Raw genomic sequence first — 14,243 nt, 5'->3', positions numbered from 1 at the left:
TTATTTTTTTTCATTAAATAGATAACTTCAAGATGTCAATTCAATAATAATTCTAGCGTCTTTAGCCATTCTAATAATTTAAGCAATTTTAACAGCCTTTTCAGCTGCTTCTTCCAAACTTTCACAATAAATAACATTAAATCCTGAATTCTAGATAATTTCTTTAGCCTTAAAAAAATAAAAAAAATAATAAAAAAATAAAAATGAATTTTTACAGCCTCTGAATTGTTTCCTTTTAATCTCAAAACAATAGGTTTTTTCATTCCCAAAAGCGCCATTCCTTTTATAAGCCCTAAACAAATGACATCACATCTAACAATACCAGCAAAAATATTAACCAAAATACTTTCCACATTAGGATCATTATCCATAATTTTTAAAGCTTAAACAACCTAAGAGTCATCTGCTTTACCTCCACAATCTAAAAAGTTAGCAGGTTTTCCATCCTTAAGTGAAATAATATCCATAGTAGCCATTGCTAAACCAGCTCCATTGACCATACATCCGATATTACCGTCTAAAGCAATATAATTAAGACAATATCTTTATGCTTCGATTTCCTTCCAATCTTTTTATGTGATATCCTCCATTGCAGCTAATCTAGGTTATCTATAATCTGAATTATCATCAATATTCATTTTCTAATCACAAATAATAATCTTATTATTAACATCTAATCCTAAAGGATTTATTTCTAGCAAAGTAGCATCATTCTATTTAAAGCATTTGTATAACCCTTTAATAACGTTTTTTAATTATTCATGGCATTCTTAAGTTACGTTATAATCTTTTACTATTTGCTGTGCCATATCATCATCTAATTCATTTTCTAAAGTCACAAAATAAGTCTTAATAAAACGAGGATCTCCCTCTTCTATATTAACTCCTCCTCTTTAATTACATATTATTACACATCCTCCTCTTGTACGATCTAAGTTGATAGAAAAATACATCTCTTTTCTTAGAAACATTCGCTCTGTTATTAATACAGAATTAACTATACGACCTCTAGATCCTGTTTGCTTTGTTATTAATGTCTTTCCTATCATTTACTCTGCTATTTTTTATACTTCTTATGGAGAATAAGCAAATTATACACCACCCTATAATGAATTTTCTTTAAAATAACCTTTACCACGACCTCCAGCATGAATCTTTTTTATATATATTTTTTTTTGAGTTTTTTTTATTTGAATATTTTTGATACTTAAGCTTTTATAACAAAATCTGTAAATTGTTGATTTATTTACAATCCTTTTTAATGTTATCTTTATCTTTCTAATTATTCTGCCAACTTAAGAGCATCATCTGGATGAGTAGCACGATATGCCTTTTTTTATTTATTTTTTATTTTTATTTTTTTTTATTATAATTTTTACAGATAATAAAGGAAGTTTATATTCTTTAAAAAGATCTAATACTTAATATTCATGTAAAATTATATTATTTTAGGGTATGTGTGTAAGTTTAGATTTTAATGGTAAATAGTTTTTAGTATTTTTTATAAGTTTTAATAAATTCATTTTAATTCCGATTTTTATTACTTTTTGTAATTTTATAAAATAAAATATATTTTTCTAACTTTTTCATAAATTAGTTTTTATGTATTATAATTTTATGTTATATTATGAAAATAAAAATAAAATAAATATATAATATATGTAACTATAAAAAATAAATATATTTAATTCGTAAAAAATATGAATTCAATATTTTTATAGTTGTATTATTAAATGAAAGAAAAAAATTAAAAATTGATAATTATTTATTTATTTTATGTGTAAAATTAATAATTTAAAAATAAACAATATATAAATTAAAATAATAATTCTTTAATTTATTTTAACAAGCTTATTTAAATAAAATTAAATATATTTATTTTTCATTATCTTCTATTATTATATTCCATAAAATCATTTGCATTATTATTATTTTAGTTATAGTTTCTATTCTAAGGACCTTAATATATTTATTAATTATCTACAATTTAAGAAATCTAAGATTAAGAAGCGTAGTATTAAATTTAGCTTTAATTATTATTAGTAAAATTAGGTTAATAATAATTAGTAGTATTTGGATTTAAGTTTTATTACTAAATCTATTGAGGCAAAAATTACTAATTTTATTGTTACTAAGCAAATTATTATTAATGAGATATTTATTAAGGATTTTATTGAATTTATTAATTTTATATTTATTATTAATTTATATATTATTATTAATGATGCTGATGTTACTAATTTATATTTTAAGGTTATTAATTTTGAAATAATTGAAAATTTTATTACATTATATTTTTTTCCTATTAATACATAAATTATAACTCTTTTAATATTGTTTTCAATTCATCTTATTTTAATTAACTTTCAGTACTTTTCTTATCAGATTTTTCATCTAAAATAACTTTTTATTTTTAAAAAAATTAATTGAAACAATTTGTTGATTTTTAAATAAATTTTACTTTATTTTTATATTTAATTATTCAAGTTTAACAAATTTTAACTTTACTTTATAAATAAAAATACTTCATTTCTTAATAAATTCTATTTTATTAACTCTTCTTCTGGATTATTGCTATATTTTAAACAAATTGCTATATTTTCTAACGTGCTATAAATATTTTTGAAAATATCATCTTTTTACTTTTTAAAATCTTATTAAATTTACTTTACATTCATTTTTATATTTTTTTATTTATATAAAATTATTATAATATCTTTTTAAATTTAATTAAATAAAATTATAAATATTCATATAACATAAATAAATACAAAATTTAAATATAATAAAAATATATAAATTTTTAATATTCATATTTATTAATTTTTTTAATTATTTATTTTTATTTGCTAACCAAAAATTAAAGTTTCAATATTCGTTTTGACATTTCGATTCAATCATAGTATTATTTGATGGTAATTTTTATTTTCCATTTTATTTTTAATTTTAAAAAATATTACTTTTTTTATGTTTATTATTATTTCTTTATTTATTTTTATTCAAAAATTATATATTAAAAAAAAACTTTTATCCATTTTTTCTAGCCTTTCTATATTTACTGATTTATTTAGTTATATTAAAATATTATAGAAATATATATAAAAAAAAACTAATATATTTTATAAAATTTTTAAATTTCTTTATATAATTTAATTAGCTAATTATTAAGTCTTTTATATTTTTTTTAGGTATCTACTTAATTTTTTTACTTCTTATTATTTAAAAAACTCTTAAATATTTAAGTTAATAAATTTATATTTTTAGATAAAGAGCTATTTAGAAAAATATTCAAATTAGCTTTCTGCCAAAATATTTTCTTTATTAAAAACTTTAACTTATTTTATATTATCAAAACATTAGAATCTGATTTTTGTATTTTTCATTTATTTTAATCTATATTAAAGTAAACATTTCTCAATAATTAAGACTAATTTTTTCAATTATTGTAGTCAAAAAATAATTTTTCTGCAAAAAAATCCTCTAAATATTCTTTAAATAAGTACAATATTATGTATATATGTTTATTATTTTATTAATTTAAGTTTTTCTCCGAAAAAATAAAAAATTCTTTATCCATTTATCTTAACTAATTTATATAAAAATATACTAAATATTATTTTCGTCAAAATTTCATAAATCTTAATTTATATTATTGTTTTTATTATTTTTAATTCCTAATATTTTTAAATAGCTATTTTACCAATTTTTTCAATAATTATAAATTAATTAATAAATATATTTTATTTATTATACTAGTTTATTTTAAAAGACTATAAAGAAAATGTATTATTTATATAATTATTTTTCAAAGTTTTTTTTTTAAATTAATGATATAATAATTTTAATTATACCTTTTGTTATAATTTAAAATTAATTTCACTTTATTCGATACCTGCATTTAAATATTATATTTATTCCTTTTTTTTCCTTCCTTTATACTAATTCTATTCATATCTATTTTTATGATAATTATAATTTTTTACTTTTAAAGATATTAACTTTTTTTGAATAAAAGTATTAATTAAAACAAATGTAAACAAACAAACAAAAAATGGAAAAATAATTTAAAAAAATAACATATATTTTCATTTATTTTATTTTTTTAATTTAAATTCAACATTAATAAAAATAATGAAATTAATTAATATAATATAAATGTTTAAAAATAATACTTATTATTATTAAATAACTATAATTAAGAAAATAATAAAATGTATTAAAAAATAAATATTATCTTGAAAAAAATAAAATTTGGTATCATAATATATTTAAATATAACACAAGCAATAAAATGATATAATTTATATATTTATTTATATATTTTTTTCATCTATTTTTTTTTATAAAATTAAATATATTCCAATAAAAAATATCTTCTTTTTAATGAAATATTCTTTTTGCTAAAAAGTTTAAAGCTTTTTTACTCAAAGAATAGTAAGCGTAGTAGAAAACCATTTTTTATATAAATTATTATAAAGAAGCTCCTATTTTTATAATTTCACTTTATATATTTCCTTATAAATTTTAACTTTCATCTTAAGATGAACAAGATGAAGTAAATTGACAATTGTCATCATTTTACTACAAATCTTAATTAATTTATATATTTTCCTATTATTCTTTTATTTCTTCTTATTCATCGTGATATTAATTTTAATTAATTTATTATTCTTAATAATTTTGATTATTTTCATTATCTTAAATTTAATTTTAAATATTTTCTTAATTATTCAATTCAAGAGTTTATCCATTATTTGGTTAATAAATTTATTAATCTTCTAATTATTAAGAGTTCATTATTTATTTAGCTATCTGAATATTATTTTTATCGGATAAATTTTAAATAAAATTTGTATCTTATTTTTTATATAAATATAAAATATTAATTAAATAAATTATTTTTGATGTTTATGTTTAAAAATTATAGTACTTTTTTAATGCTAATATAATAAAAATATTTATTAAAGTTAAAAATAATATATAAAAATAATTTTTAAGAAAAATAAATTTCAAAATAAGTTAATTATTAATGTATATAATAAAATAATTCATATTTTTTAAGATATATTAAAAACTTTAGTATTCTTTGAATTATTTTTGTTTAATATAAATATTAAAAAATAAAATAATAATTTTAACAGAAAAAATTGAATAAAATACTTAAATTTGATTTTTTTAAATATCTATACATATAATCATCATACATTTACTTTCTCTTAAATAAATATAAATATACGATTCAAATTTTTTACTGGTTAGCGTCCATTAAGGTGACTAAAACATAGAAGATCTTGAAAAAACTTATGAAAAATGCATAAAATTAAATTCATAAAGAAAAAATAGGAGTAAATAGTATATACAATAGAAAAATTAAAGTTGCTTAGTTTCTAAAAAAATAAAAATTATAATTATTTTTGTTTATAAAATTGCGCTGGTGCATATTTATTTTACAAGCATTGAATTCTCATGACATTATAATTTTTAAATTGATTCAAAATATCTTGAGAAATTAACTATTGTGAAAAATACTTTAATGTAATTTATTGTAAAAAATGTGCTAATGTCAAAACTTTTATAATATATCGTTTTTTTTATTTATTTTTCAAAGATATTTTATAAAAGTGTTTAAAATAATTCCATCTAATTGTAAATATATTTGAAAATGTAAGTAAAATAGAAATATTAGAAAAACATACATAATAATTAATAATAATAATTTTAGGAGGAAAATACAATTTAAATATTAATATATCAAAAATAACTTCATAAAAAAATTAAAACTAATTTTATAGTTAAAATTTAAAGAAATAAATAAAAAATATCAGCATTTTATTGGATATAAAACTTGTTTAATTAAAAACAATAAAAATTTGGCTTATATCTTTATTTTAATAAAATTTATACCTTTTTATATTTATTAATATTTAATTATAATAAATAATTGTTTTTATTCTTTATATACATATATTCTATTATGAGATGCTTTTTTTATTATTTTTTAAGTAGTTTTTTTTAAATTCTTTTTTTTCTAATTTAATTTTTGTTTTGCTAATCATTTTATTTTTTCTAATTCACTTATTTTTAAATAGGCTTTTGCTTCTTTTATTTTTATTTTCTCATTAATTTAAATACAGCTTTTTATTCCAAAGACTCTATTGTAAGAGTTCATTTAATTTGTAAAGGAAAACTAGATGTCTATCATTTTAAAAAGTTACAATGTAAAAAAACTTTAATTTAACTTTCAAATAATACATCTTTTGGAGATCGATCTTTCCTTTTTTACAGAAATACCTCGTAATACTTCTATCCAATGTATAAACTTAAATTTAATGCATAAAATCACTAAAGATTATTTTTTAAATGTCCTTAAATAAAATCCGGAGGATTATGATAAATATATAAGGATAAAAATAAAATTATAGCCGATGATTAATTTATTTTAGAAACTAATTTGTTGAGAGTAGAGTCATATTGCTACATGGGTATATATTTAATCTATTTTTATATATTAAGAAAACTAAAAGTCTTTTATGCTTATTGTTTAATAATTTTTTTTACTTATTTGTATAAAAATAATTTTATTTTTGTTTTTATATATAAAAGAAATCAAAATAAAAAAAACATAAGTAAATTATTTCAAAATAAAAAGTTATATATAAATTTATAACTTGTTTGTAAATTTAAATAATTTCACTGTTTTATAAAAAAGTTTGGCTTATCTAAGATTATGAAAAAATAAAAGTTAAAAATTTTTATTCAGGTTTACTTGAAAAAGAAGACTTTATAAAAAAATGAATATGATAAAAGCTAAGCAATTTTATAAGACAACAAACTAAAAAAACAATAAAAAAAGAATCAAAGAGCGTTATTTATAAATAATATGTAGATTTCATGCAGAGAATAAAGTAGACCTCATATATCCATAAATGAAGAAAAATAAAACTTTGTAAACTGAAAGTAGTGTTTAAGAAAGTTAAAGTTCTTATAACAATTAAGATTTAATTTTAAATGTTATAGGATAAGAATAAAAAATTAAATATTAAGCCTATAAAAAGAATTAGAAAGAGTTTCCATATTTTTATTAAATTAAATATAAATAAAAAAATAAATAAGGTTAATCGAAATATATAAGATAAAGTACATTACAAAAAAACTAATTTAGTATTATTACATAAAATCTAGAGAATTCATATAGAATATTATCTGAAAATAGAATAAATAAATTAAAATAATATTGTAAATAAATTAAAAAAGCTCTAATTTAAAGAAAAAATAATTAATTGTAATAATTATAGCATAATAATATTAATAATAATAATAGAAAAATATATGTGTCAAAGGATGTGCGTTTTATGTGATTTATTCAAAAAATAATGATAATTTATAAAAATTATTTTATAAATTTAATTATTATCTTTTTAAATAAAAAAATCATTTTTAAAAAGAAAAAATATATAATAAAAATTCAAATTTTGTAATTTAAATAAATTATTAATCCTAAGTTATAAAAAGAGGAATTTTGTAAAAATACAATAGTTTTCACATTTTTTTAAGAACTAAAATTAAATATTATTAAGTTAATAACATATTATATGGAATCAGAGGATTAAATGAATATCTTTATTAATTAATTATTTTTATTTATGTCTTTTACAAATTTCAGAAAATATTTATATATATGTATTTATGTTTATGTTTATAGTTATATTTATATTTAATATTTCAGAAAGAAAAATTTATCAACGTTTTTTATCAAAGTGAACCCATGAAAAACCTTCTAGTAAATTTTCAATCTAAAATTATATTTAATTATAAAAACGTAGTGTTAAAAGTAATATATTTACCTCTTCTTCTATTTCTTCTTCAGAATATCCTTGTCTTTTTACATCATGCCAAAACTCCATCCATTCATCTTGTGTTATTGTTCCGCTATTATCTATATCAACAGCTTTGAATAATGCATCGGTATTCACTTTTGCAAAATTAGATTTCCTATATTTAAATTTATAATTTTTTTTTATTGTTTTTTTATAATTTATATATTAAAATCTGAATATAATATTTAATGAATCATTAAGTAAATATTTAAATGTAATATCAAAATTATTTAAGAATTGCTTAGTATCTATATAAAATATTTTTATAAATATATCTATGTTTTGTAATATGAAATTTAATAATTTTGATATAAATTTATATTTTCTTAGAAGATTCATATGAATTTTATATATTTATTGAATTAATATATAATTTTTATAACCAATATTTTAATGTTTCTACTTTATCTATACATTTTGAACCATCTCCATCCATTTTATTAAATACTCCCATTATTTTTTTAGCCATTTCTGGGGAAAGCTTTATTTATTAATTTTCAAAAAAAAAATATACAATATAATTTTTTAAAACTTCTATTTTTGGCGAACATAAATTACATCCCATTTTAATGTTATTTTTTTTTAATTTTTATTTTATTTATGCTTCAGTTTATTTTTCTATTTTATATAATTATATTGTTATTTTTTTTTTTATAATTAAATATATTTATTGAATTATCAAATAAGTTTTTGAATTTAAATTTTTTTTGAATTAAAGTTAATAATAATAGTTTATAAAATTGATGTTATATTTGTAAAATAAATTACTTTATAGTAATAAAATTTGATAATTATTTATAGATAAATATCTATTTCTATTTTATCGTTTATTATTATAAAATATTTTTATTTTAAAACAAATAATAAAACACTAGTAATATATTAAATTAAATTATTTTTGTACCAATTAGTCAAAACAAAATTATCAAACAAAATCAAAGGGTCACATAGTAAATTTATAGATTGTTTTAAATTAAAAGTAATAAATTTAAATAAAACTATTTTTTAATATAATCTACAAAGTGTTGATGTATTATATAAAAATATATATTTATATGCTATTTAGATTTCTTTTATAATAAAAATAATCATATAATACTAAAATAATATTTATAATATTTAATGAATCTGAAAAAAAATTAATTTTATTTTAATTTGATTTAATTAATAAAAATAATAAAAATTTTTTGTAGTTTTTATTATTATTTAAAAAATAAAAGAATTATAAAATATTTTCAATCGTCATCACCACCTTCATCACCACCTTCTTCTAAGTCGCCGTAAATTTAGATGTTATGTTTAGGTTCATGATAATCTTACCTTTTTAAAAAAAATAAAATGTAATTATATTTATATATGAGTTCTTTTAATATATATTTTATACCAGTCATAATTTTTCGGCATATCATAAAACATATAAAATAATTCTATTCCTAATAAAAATGCAGCAGTTCTAAATAAAAATTCTTTTTTAAATATAAATATTAATATTATTATTATATTATATTTTTTTTAAAAAAAAAATAACATCTAGAATTTTAATAATTTAATTCATTATGTAACTATTCTGCTTAAACAACATATTCAAGGTTTTTATCTTCATGGGGAGAATTGGCAATATACCATAATCTCAAATCATATGCTTTAGCAAGATTATTGAAGTCTTACGAAAATGGCAATTTTTAATATTTTTGATGATCTAAACCAGAATTTTATATAGATTTTTTGTTTAATTTTGACAATATTTTCCAAACCATTTTTTTTTATTTTAATATTTTTTTTTTCCCTATTATATTATATTTTTTTATTTTCTTTTTTAAATATATATTATTTTATTTATTTTTAATTTATATTATTTAACTTAAATAATTATTAATAAAAAAAATATGGATTATTACAGATTTAATTTTAATTTAATAACTAACAATTGTTTATTGTATTTTCGTTTTATAATTTTAAAAGAGTTATTTCTATCCAAAGATTAACTTCCTTTATTATTGCTATTTTTATATATATTATCATATTAAAAATAAGTATAAACTTAAAAAATTAACAATAAATACTTAATTTAATTTAAAGGAATTTACAAATTCATTTAACTTTTTTGAAGATTTTTTCATTTTAATATTCATACTGAAATCTAAATTATTTTATTATATATAATTTGAGCTCTTAAAAGAAAATTAATTATTATTATTTATATCTGTTTATTTAAATGTTTTTCAATATTGTTTTGAAAATAACTTTGATTTATAAGCATAAGATGTATTTTAAATTTAGTTAACATAATTAGAATTAGGTTTTAGTATTTTTTTATTTATAAAATCAAAACTTTTAAAGTTATTATATATTTAATTTTTTTTTAGATTTATTTAAATTTAGTATTTTATCTTTTTCTTTCTTATAATAAAACAAAATCTTTATTAGTACATTCTTTTTAAAACAATTAAAAACAAAAAAATAAAATATTATTTTTTTACTATTTTTTTATTAATATATTTTAAAAAATTTTCATTATTTTAGGAAATTTCATCGTGTTGTTTTAAATTTTAATTTATTTGTTTCTAAAATTTAAATACATTTATTTTCATTATTTTGTTATTTTTATAATTTTATATCTAAAAATTAAAAATTTTATTATAGTGATTTTAATATGTTTTCTATATCTTTTTATTTTATTTATTCTTAAAATTTCCTTTTCTTTTCTTCCAGTTTTTTGCTTGATTTTTTATTCTCATCTATTTTTATTGTAAAGTTTTCCTAATTTTTTCTTTTTATTATTCAAATTCTAAAAAATTATTTTATAAATTCTGTTTTAATTATAATTATATCTAATTAATAAGTAAAAAATTTAATTTTTTTTTCTAATTATAAAAAAATTAAAAAAATAAAATAAAAAAAAACCCTTATATGTTATCTTATTTCAGATTCAAGCTTTATTAATTATTATTCATATATATCACAACTTTTACATTCTTAAAACTTAAGAAGTTAATTTTTTTAAACTAAACAATCAAATAATATTCTAATAAAAGATAAAATTTGAACACTTTCATATTTAAAAATTTTGTTTTTTTTTTCAAATGAAATTTATATATTGCTTTATTTGTAATTTTAACAAAGATAAAATAAAAATAATTATAAATTAAATATTATTATCCTCAATAAACTTTTATTAATAATTTATTTATTTAAATGATAAATGTATAGTTATTATATTTTTTTATTCTTTTATAAAAACATATATTATTTTTATTAAAATAAATTATAATTTTATATATTTTTAAGGTGAGTAGCGTTGATTTTTTTATTAAAAATAAAAATAAGTAGCATATAAAAATATGTATTAAATGGTAAAATTTATACAAAAAATATTCTTATTTATTATATTATTTTTTTGATGTTTATTCTATTTTAATTTAATAAAAATAGATCTAATAGTAAAATATATATTTTAATCCTAATGAAAATGCATATTTTATTTTGATTTATTTCAAAATAAAACTATATTTTGCAAATTTAAAATACAAATTATAAAAGCAAAACTATCAAATAAAAAAATAATATTATTCTTATATATCAATAAATCGAAATATAAAATCATCTCATATATATTTTTTAACAAAATAGAGAGATTTATTTTTGAAAGGTTGGCTATATTTTTTTTTTATAAAGTTTTATATAATTTTTAAAAGAAAATAATATTAAAATTATTTATATGTTAAGTATAAAATCTGTAAACTAATAAACTAATATTAAATAAAGTCATCAGATGATTATAATAAATCAGTTAAATATATTTATAAATTTATACTTAATCTAATTTTATAAAATTCGAAATATATATCAATTATAATAAACAAAATAATTATCATTTATTTTATTTAAAACTGATTATTTTTAATAAATAAATTATTATTTTTAAAAAATGTATTATTTATTATTTACCTAATAAATTAGAATTATTGATTTAATGTTATTTAAGGCTTTAAAGTCAAATTTATTTGCTTTTTGTTATTATTAAACAAAAAAGAATGATCATTGATATATTAAATAAAATCCTAGCAATTGTAATTAATCATTTATTTAAATTATAAATTTTATAATTTTTTAATAAAATAATATTAAATTTATTTATTTATAAAACAAATTTGATTTGTTTTAAAAATAATAATTTTCAAAAATATATAAAAAACACGATATAAATAAAAAAATATTTTTAAAATAATAAATTAAAAAAATACAATCCTAAAACTCAATTTATAATTTAAAAAAATTATCAATTAATATCAAAACTAATCGAATGATTTCCTTCTTTTACAAACTATTCGAATTTCCATTCTCCTTTTCCATCAAATCTAAGGATATAATCATGATATTTAAAAAGAGACAATCTATGGCTAACTGTAAAAAGTGTAATTCCTAACTATTTACAATAACCATAAAGTAAAGCCTCAATATCAAGGCTAACCGCTGAAGTACATTCATCTAAAATAGCAAAAAGTGGATTATGATAAAATAATCTAGCCATCGCAATTCTTTATTTTTCTCCTCCAGCCAAAATAGATTACCAATCTTCAACTCTATTAATTCCTCCTTCTTTATCTGCAATATATGAAAGTTAAACAACTTCCAAAAGTTTAAGGATATCATTATCCTTTACTTTTTTTCTTAACATTTACAGCTTATTATGGGGATATATAATCTAATCTCTAAGACTTCCTTTAGGAAGATACGGTCTCTATGGAATATAAAACAGCTTATCCATATCGGGTCTAACCAAAACTCCATTAAAAATGGGCCACAAACCTCCTAAAATTCTAAAAAGAGAAGATTTTCCGCATCCATTAGGTCCCGAAATTACTACATTCATTCCACTTTCAATCTTAATATTCATTGGCTTTACTAGCCTATCTCCATTAGGCGTAATAATTGGAACTTATTTTAATTCTATATAATTTTCACTTATCTAAACTTCTCCTTATTAAAATTAAATCATACTATCTCCACTCAAATAATTATAGCCTCCTAAATCCTAACTTCCTTAAACTAAAATTCTTTAATATTTTCCATTATCTAAATCTTCTAAAGCTGATGAAATTTCATAAACTACACTCGTATATCCAGCTAAAGTTTAAATTTCCTTATAAGAAATCACCAAACGGCCAATAGCTTTTGCTAAATTAATCAAAAGAGATGAATTTCTTACATAGTCTTTAGTAATATTTGATGGATTGCTTTATATTTTTTTTAAATATTATACCGAATCTGGACCAAATACAGGCAATCCTAAAACAGCGTATCCTAAAATTACAGCCCCGTATTTGACTAATAAACTATCCGCAATACCCATATAAAGCCTTTTGTGCATTATCATTGTGTTATGGGATATTAATTTTTAAAAACTTTATAAAATACGTTCTTTTTCCCAATTTTAACCTTTATAAAACGCTATTTCTTCACTATGGTGTGTTATATTTGTTTAAACTGAGCGATATTCACCTTATAGTTTTTGACTTTAAGATGTATATTTGCCGAAAGAAGGAGAAATATACTTTATAATTATTCCAGAAACTAAATACCAACCCATTATGCTTAAAGGTCCTATAGCTCCTAATATTTCAGAGAGTTTTTTAGAAAATAAAATTATATCTATTATTGGTTTTGTTACATTTAAATATATCATAGATAATGAATTAGACCATTTTTCTATATCACTAGTTAATCTCTAATCTGGATTTTCTACACGATTATCTAAGTTTGTTAATTAGTAAAATATCATATCTTTATAATATATATTCGAAAAATGGTTTGTTAATCTAGTACGAAATTATATATTTAATTTCTAGTAGAAATAATCTAACGATGAGTTCACAAATGATGCTGGAATTGCTATTATTCCTAATTCAAATATCTTTATTTATACAAATATATATATATATATATATATATATATATATATATATATATATATATATATTAAATATATTATTACTCTTTTAAAAAATTAACTCAACTATAATTTTATTATGGATTTCACTATCCGACCTTAAACACCAGCTACCCATATTGATAAGTATGTTCGCATTACTAAAAATAATGTCAGAATAAATAAATCTAAACTTATATCACATTTCCAGGATGGTATTACTATTTTTAATAATTTTATTATTCTTTAAAAAAATATTAAATCTACATTTCCTTTTCCCTATTTTTAAGTGTTTTTATTGTGCTTATTGTGTTTATTTTTACTTTATGCTATTAAGATATGTTTTAACTTTGCTTTTTTCTTTTTATTAATTTTAAAAGAATTATGATTATGCATAATATAATTGCCTAATTATTTAGTGATTTTTTAAACAATTT

At 16.8% G+C, this 14,243-nt stretch overlaps 5 protein-coding genes across 5 annotated transcripts, besides 17 other annotated features; 1 reads left to right on the top strand and 4 right to left on the bottom strand. All coding sequences in view use genetic code 6, as the record gives it.

Annotated features, from left to right (window-relative positions):
- Positions 1-35: 35 nt before the first annotated feature.
- Positions 36-6,449, bottom strand: IMG5_049310 (succinyl synthetase beta, putative; the record flags this gene model as incomplete). The annotated part of the gene is made up of 5 exons (XM_004037494.1): positions 6,133-6,449; positions 5,452-5,569; positions 5,253-5,300; positions 4,931-4,940; positions 36-1,154 (listed from the first exon to the last, which is right to left on the bottom strand). The coding sequence occupies exons 1-5, from the start codon at positions 6,200-6,202 to the stop codon at positions 36-38; spliced, it is 1,365 nt and encodes a 454-aa protein (XP_004037542.1). The 5' UTR covers positions 6,203-6,449.
- Positions 1,332-1,370: a microsatellite.
- Positions 1,334-1,368: a microsatellite.
- Positions 1,851-2,369, top strand: IMG5_049320 (hypothetical protein; the record flags this gene model as incomplete). Its single annotated transcript, XM_004037495.1, has 1 exon — positions 1,851-2,369. A coding segment is annotated over one exon (519 nt), but the record flags the coding sequence as incomplete, so codon positions are not given.
- Positions 2,180-2,223: a microsatellite.
- Positions 2,761-2,793: a microsatellite.
- Positions 2,955-3,000: a microsatellite.
- Positions 4,649-4,702: a microsatellite.
- Positions 6,016-6,053: a microsatellite.
- Positions 6,021-6,072: a microsatellite.
- Positions 6,450-7,666: 1,217 nt separating the features above from the next.
- Positions 7,667-7,723: a microsatellite.
- A 16-nt stretch (positions 7,724-7,739) lies between these two features.
- Positions 7,740-8,313, bottom strand: IMG5_049300 (hypothetical protein; the record flags this gene model as incomplete). The annotated part of the gene is made up of 3 exons (XM_004037493.1): positions 7,740-7,793; positions 7,845-7,992; positions 8,261-8,313. The coding sequence occupies 3 exons, from the start codon at positions 8,311-8,313 to the stop codon at positions 7,740-7,742; spliced, it is 255 nt and encodes an 84-aa protein (XP_004037541.1).
- A 636-nt stretch (positions 8,314-8,949) lies between these two features.
- Positions 8,950-8,995: a microsatellite.
- A 97-nt stretch (positions 8,996-9,092) lies between these two features.
- On the bottom strand, positions 9,093-9,634 carry IMG5_049290 (hypothetical protein; the record flags this gene model as incomplete). Its single annotated transcript, XM_004037492.1, has 3 exons — positions 9,093-9,197; positions 9,262-9,343; positions 9,406-9,634. The coding sequence occupies 3 exons, from the start codon at positions 9,632-9,634 to the stop codon at positions 9,113-9,115; spliced, it is 396 nt and encodes a 131-aa protein (XP_004037540.1). The 3' UTR covers positions 9,093-9,112.
- Positions 9,120-9,145: a microsatellite.
- A 37-nt stretch (positions 9,635-9,671) lies between the features above and the next one.
- Positions 9,672-9,735: a microsatellite.
- A 2,035-nt stretch (positions 9,736-11,770) lies between these two features.
- Positions 11,771-11,815: a microsatellite.
- Positions 11,782-11,816: a microsatellite.
- A 187-nt stretch (positions 11,817-12,003) lies between these two features.
- Positions 12,004-12,044: a microsatellite.
- Positions 12,037-12,068: a microsatellite.
- An 88-nt stretch (positions 12,069-12,156) lies between these two features.
- IMG5_049280 (hypothetical protein) lies at positions 12,157-13,965 on the bottom strand (the record flags this gene model as incomplete). Its single annotated transcript, XM_004037491.1, has 1 exon — positions 12,157-13,965. One exon carries the CDS (start codon positions 13,963-13,965, stop codon positions 12,157-12,159), a length of 1,809 nt encoding a protein of 602 aa, XP_004037539.1.
- Positions 13,806-13,866: a microsatellite.
- Positions 13,966-14,243: the final 278 nt, after the last annotated feature.

Source organism: Ichthyophthirius multifiliis, assembly GCF_000220395.1.
Source record: "Ichthyophthirius multifiliis unplaced genomic scaffold scaff_1120509250130, whole genome shotgun sequence".
NCBI classification, from domain to species: domain Eukaryota; phylum Ciliophora; class Oligohymenophorea; order Hymenostomatida; genus Ichthyophthirius; species Ichthyophthirius multifiliis.
The sequence above is the reverse complement of the archived record's forward strand: the minus strand, read 5'-3'. Positions and strand labels throughout refer to the sequence as shown.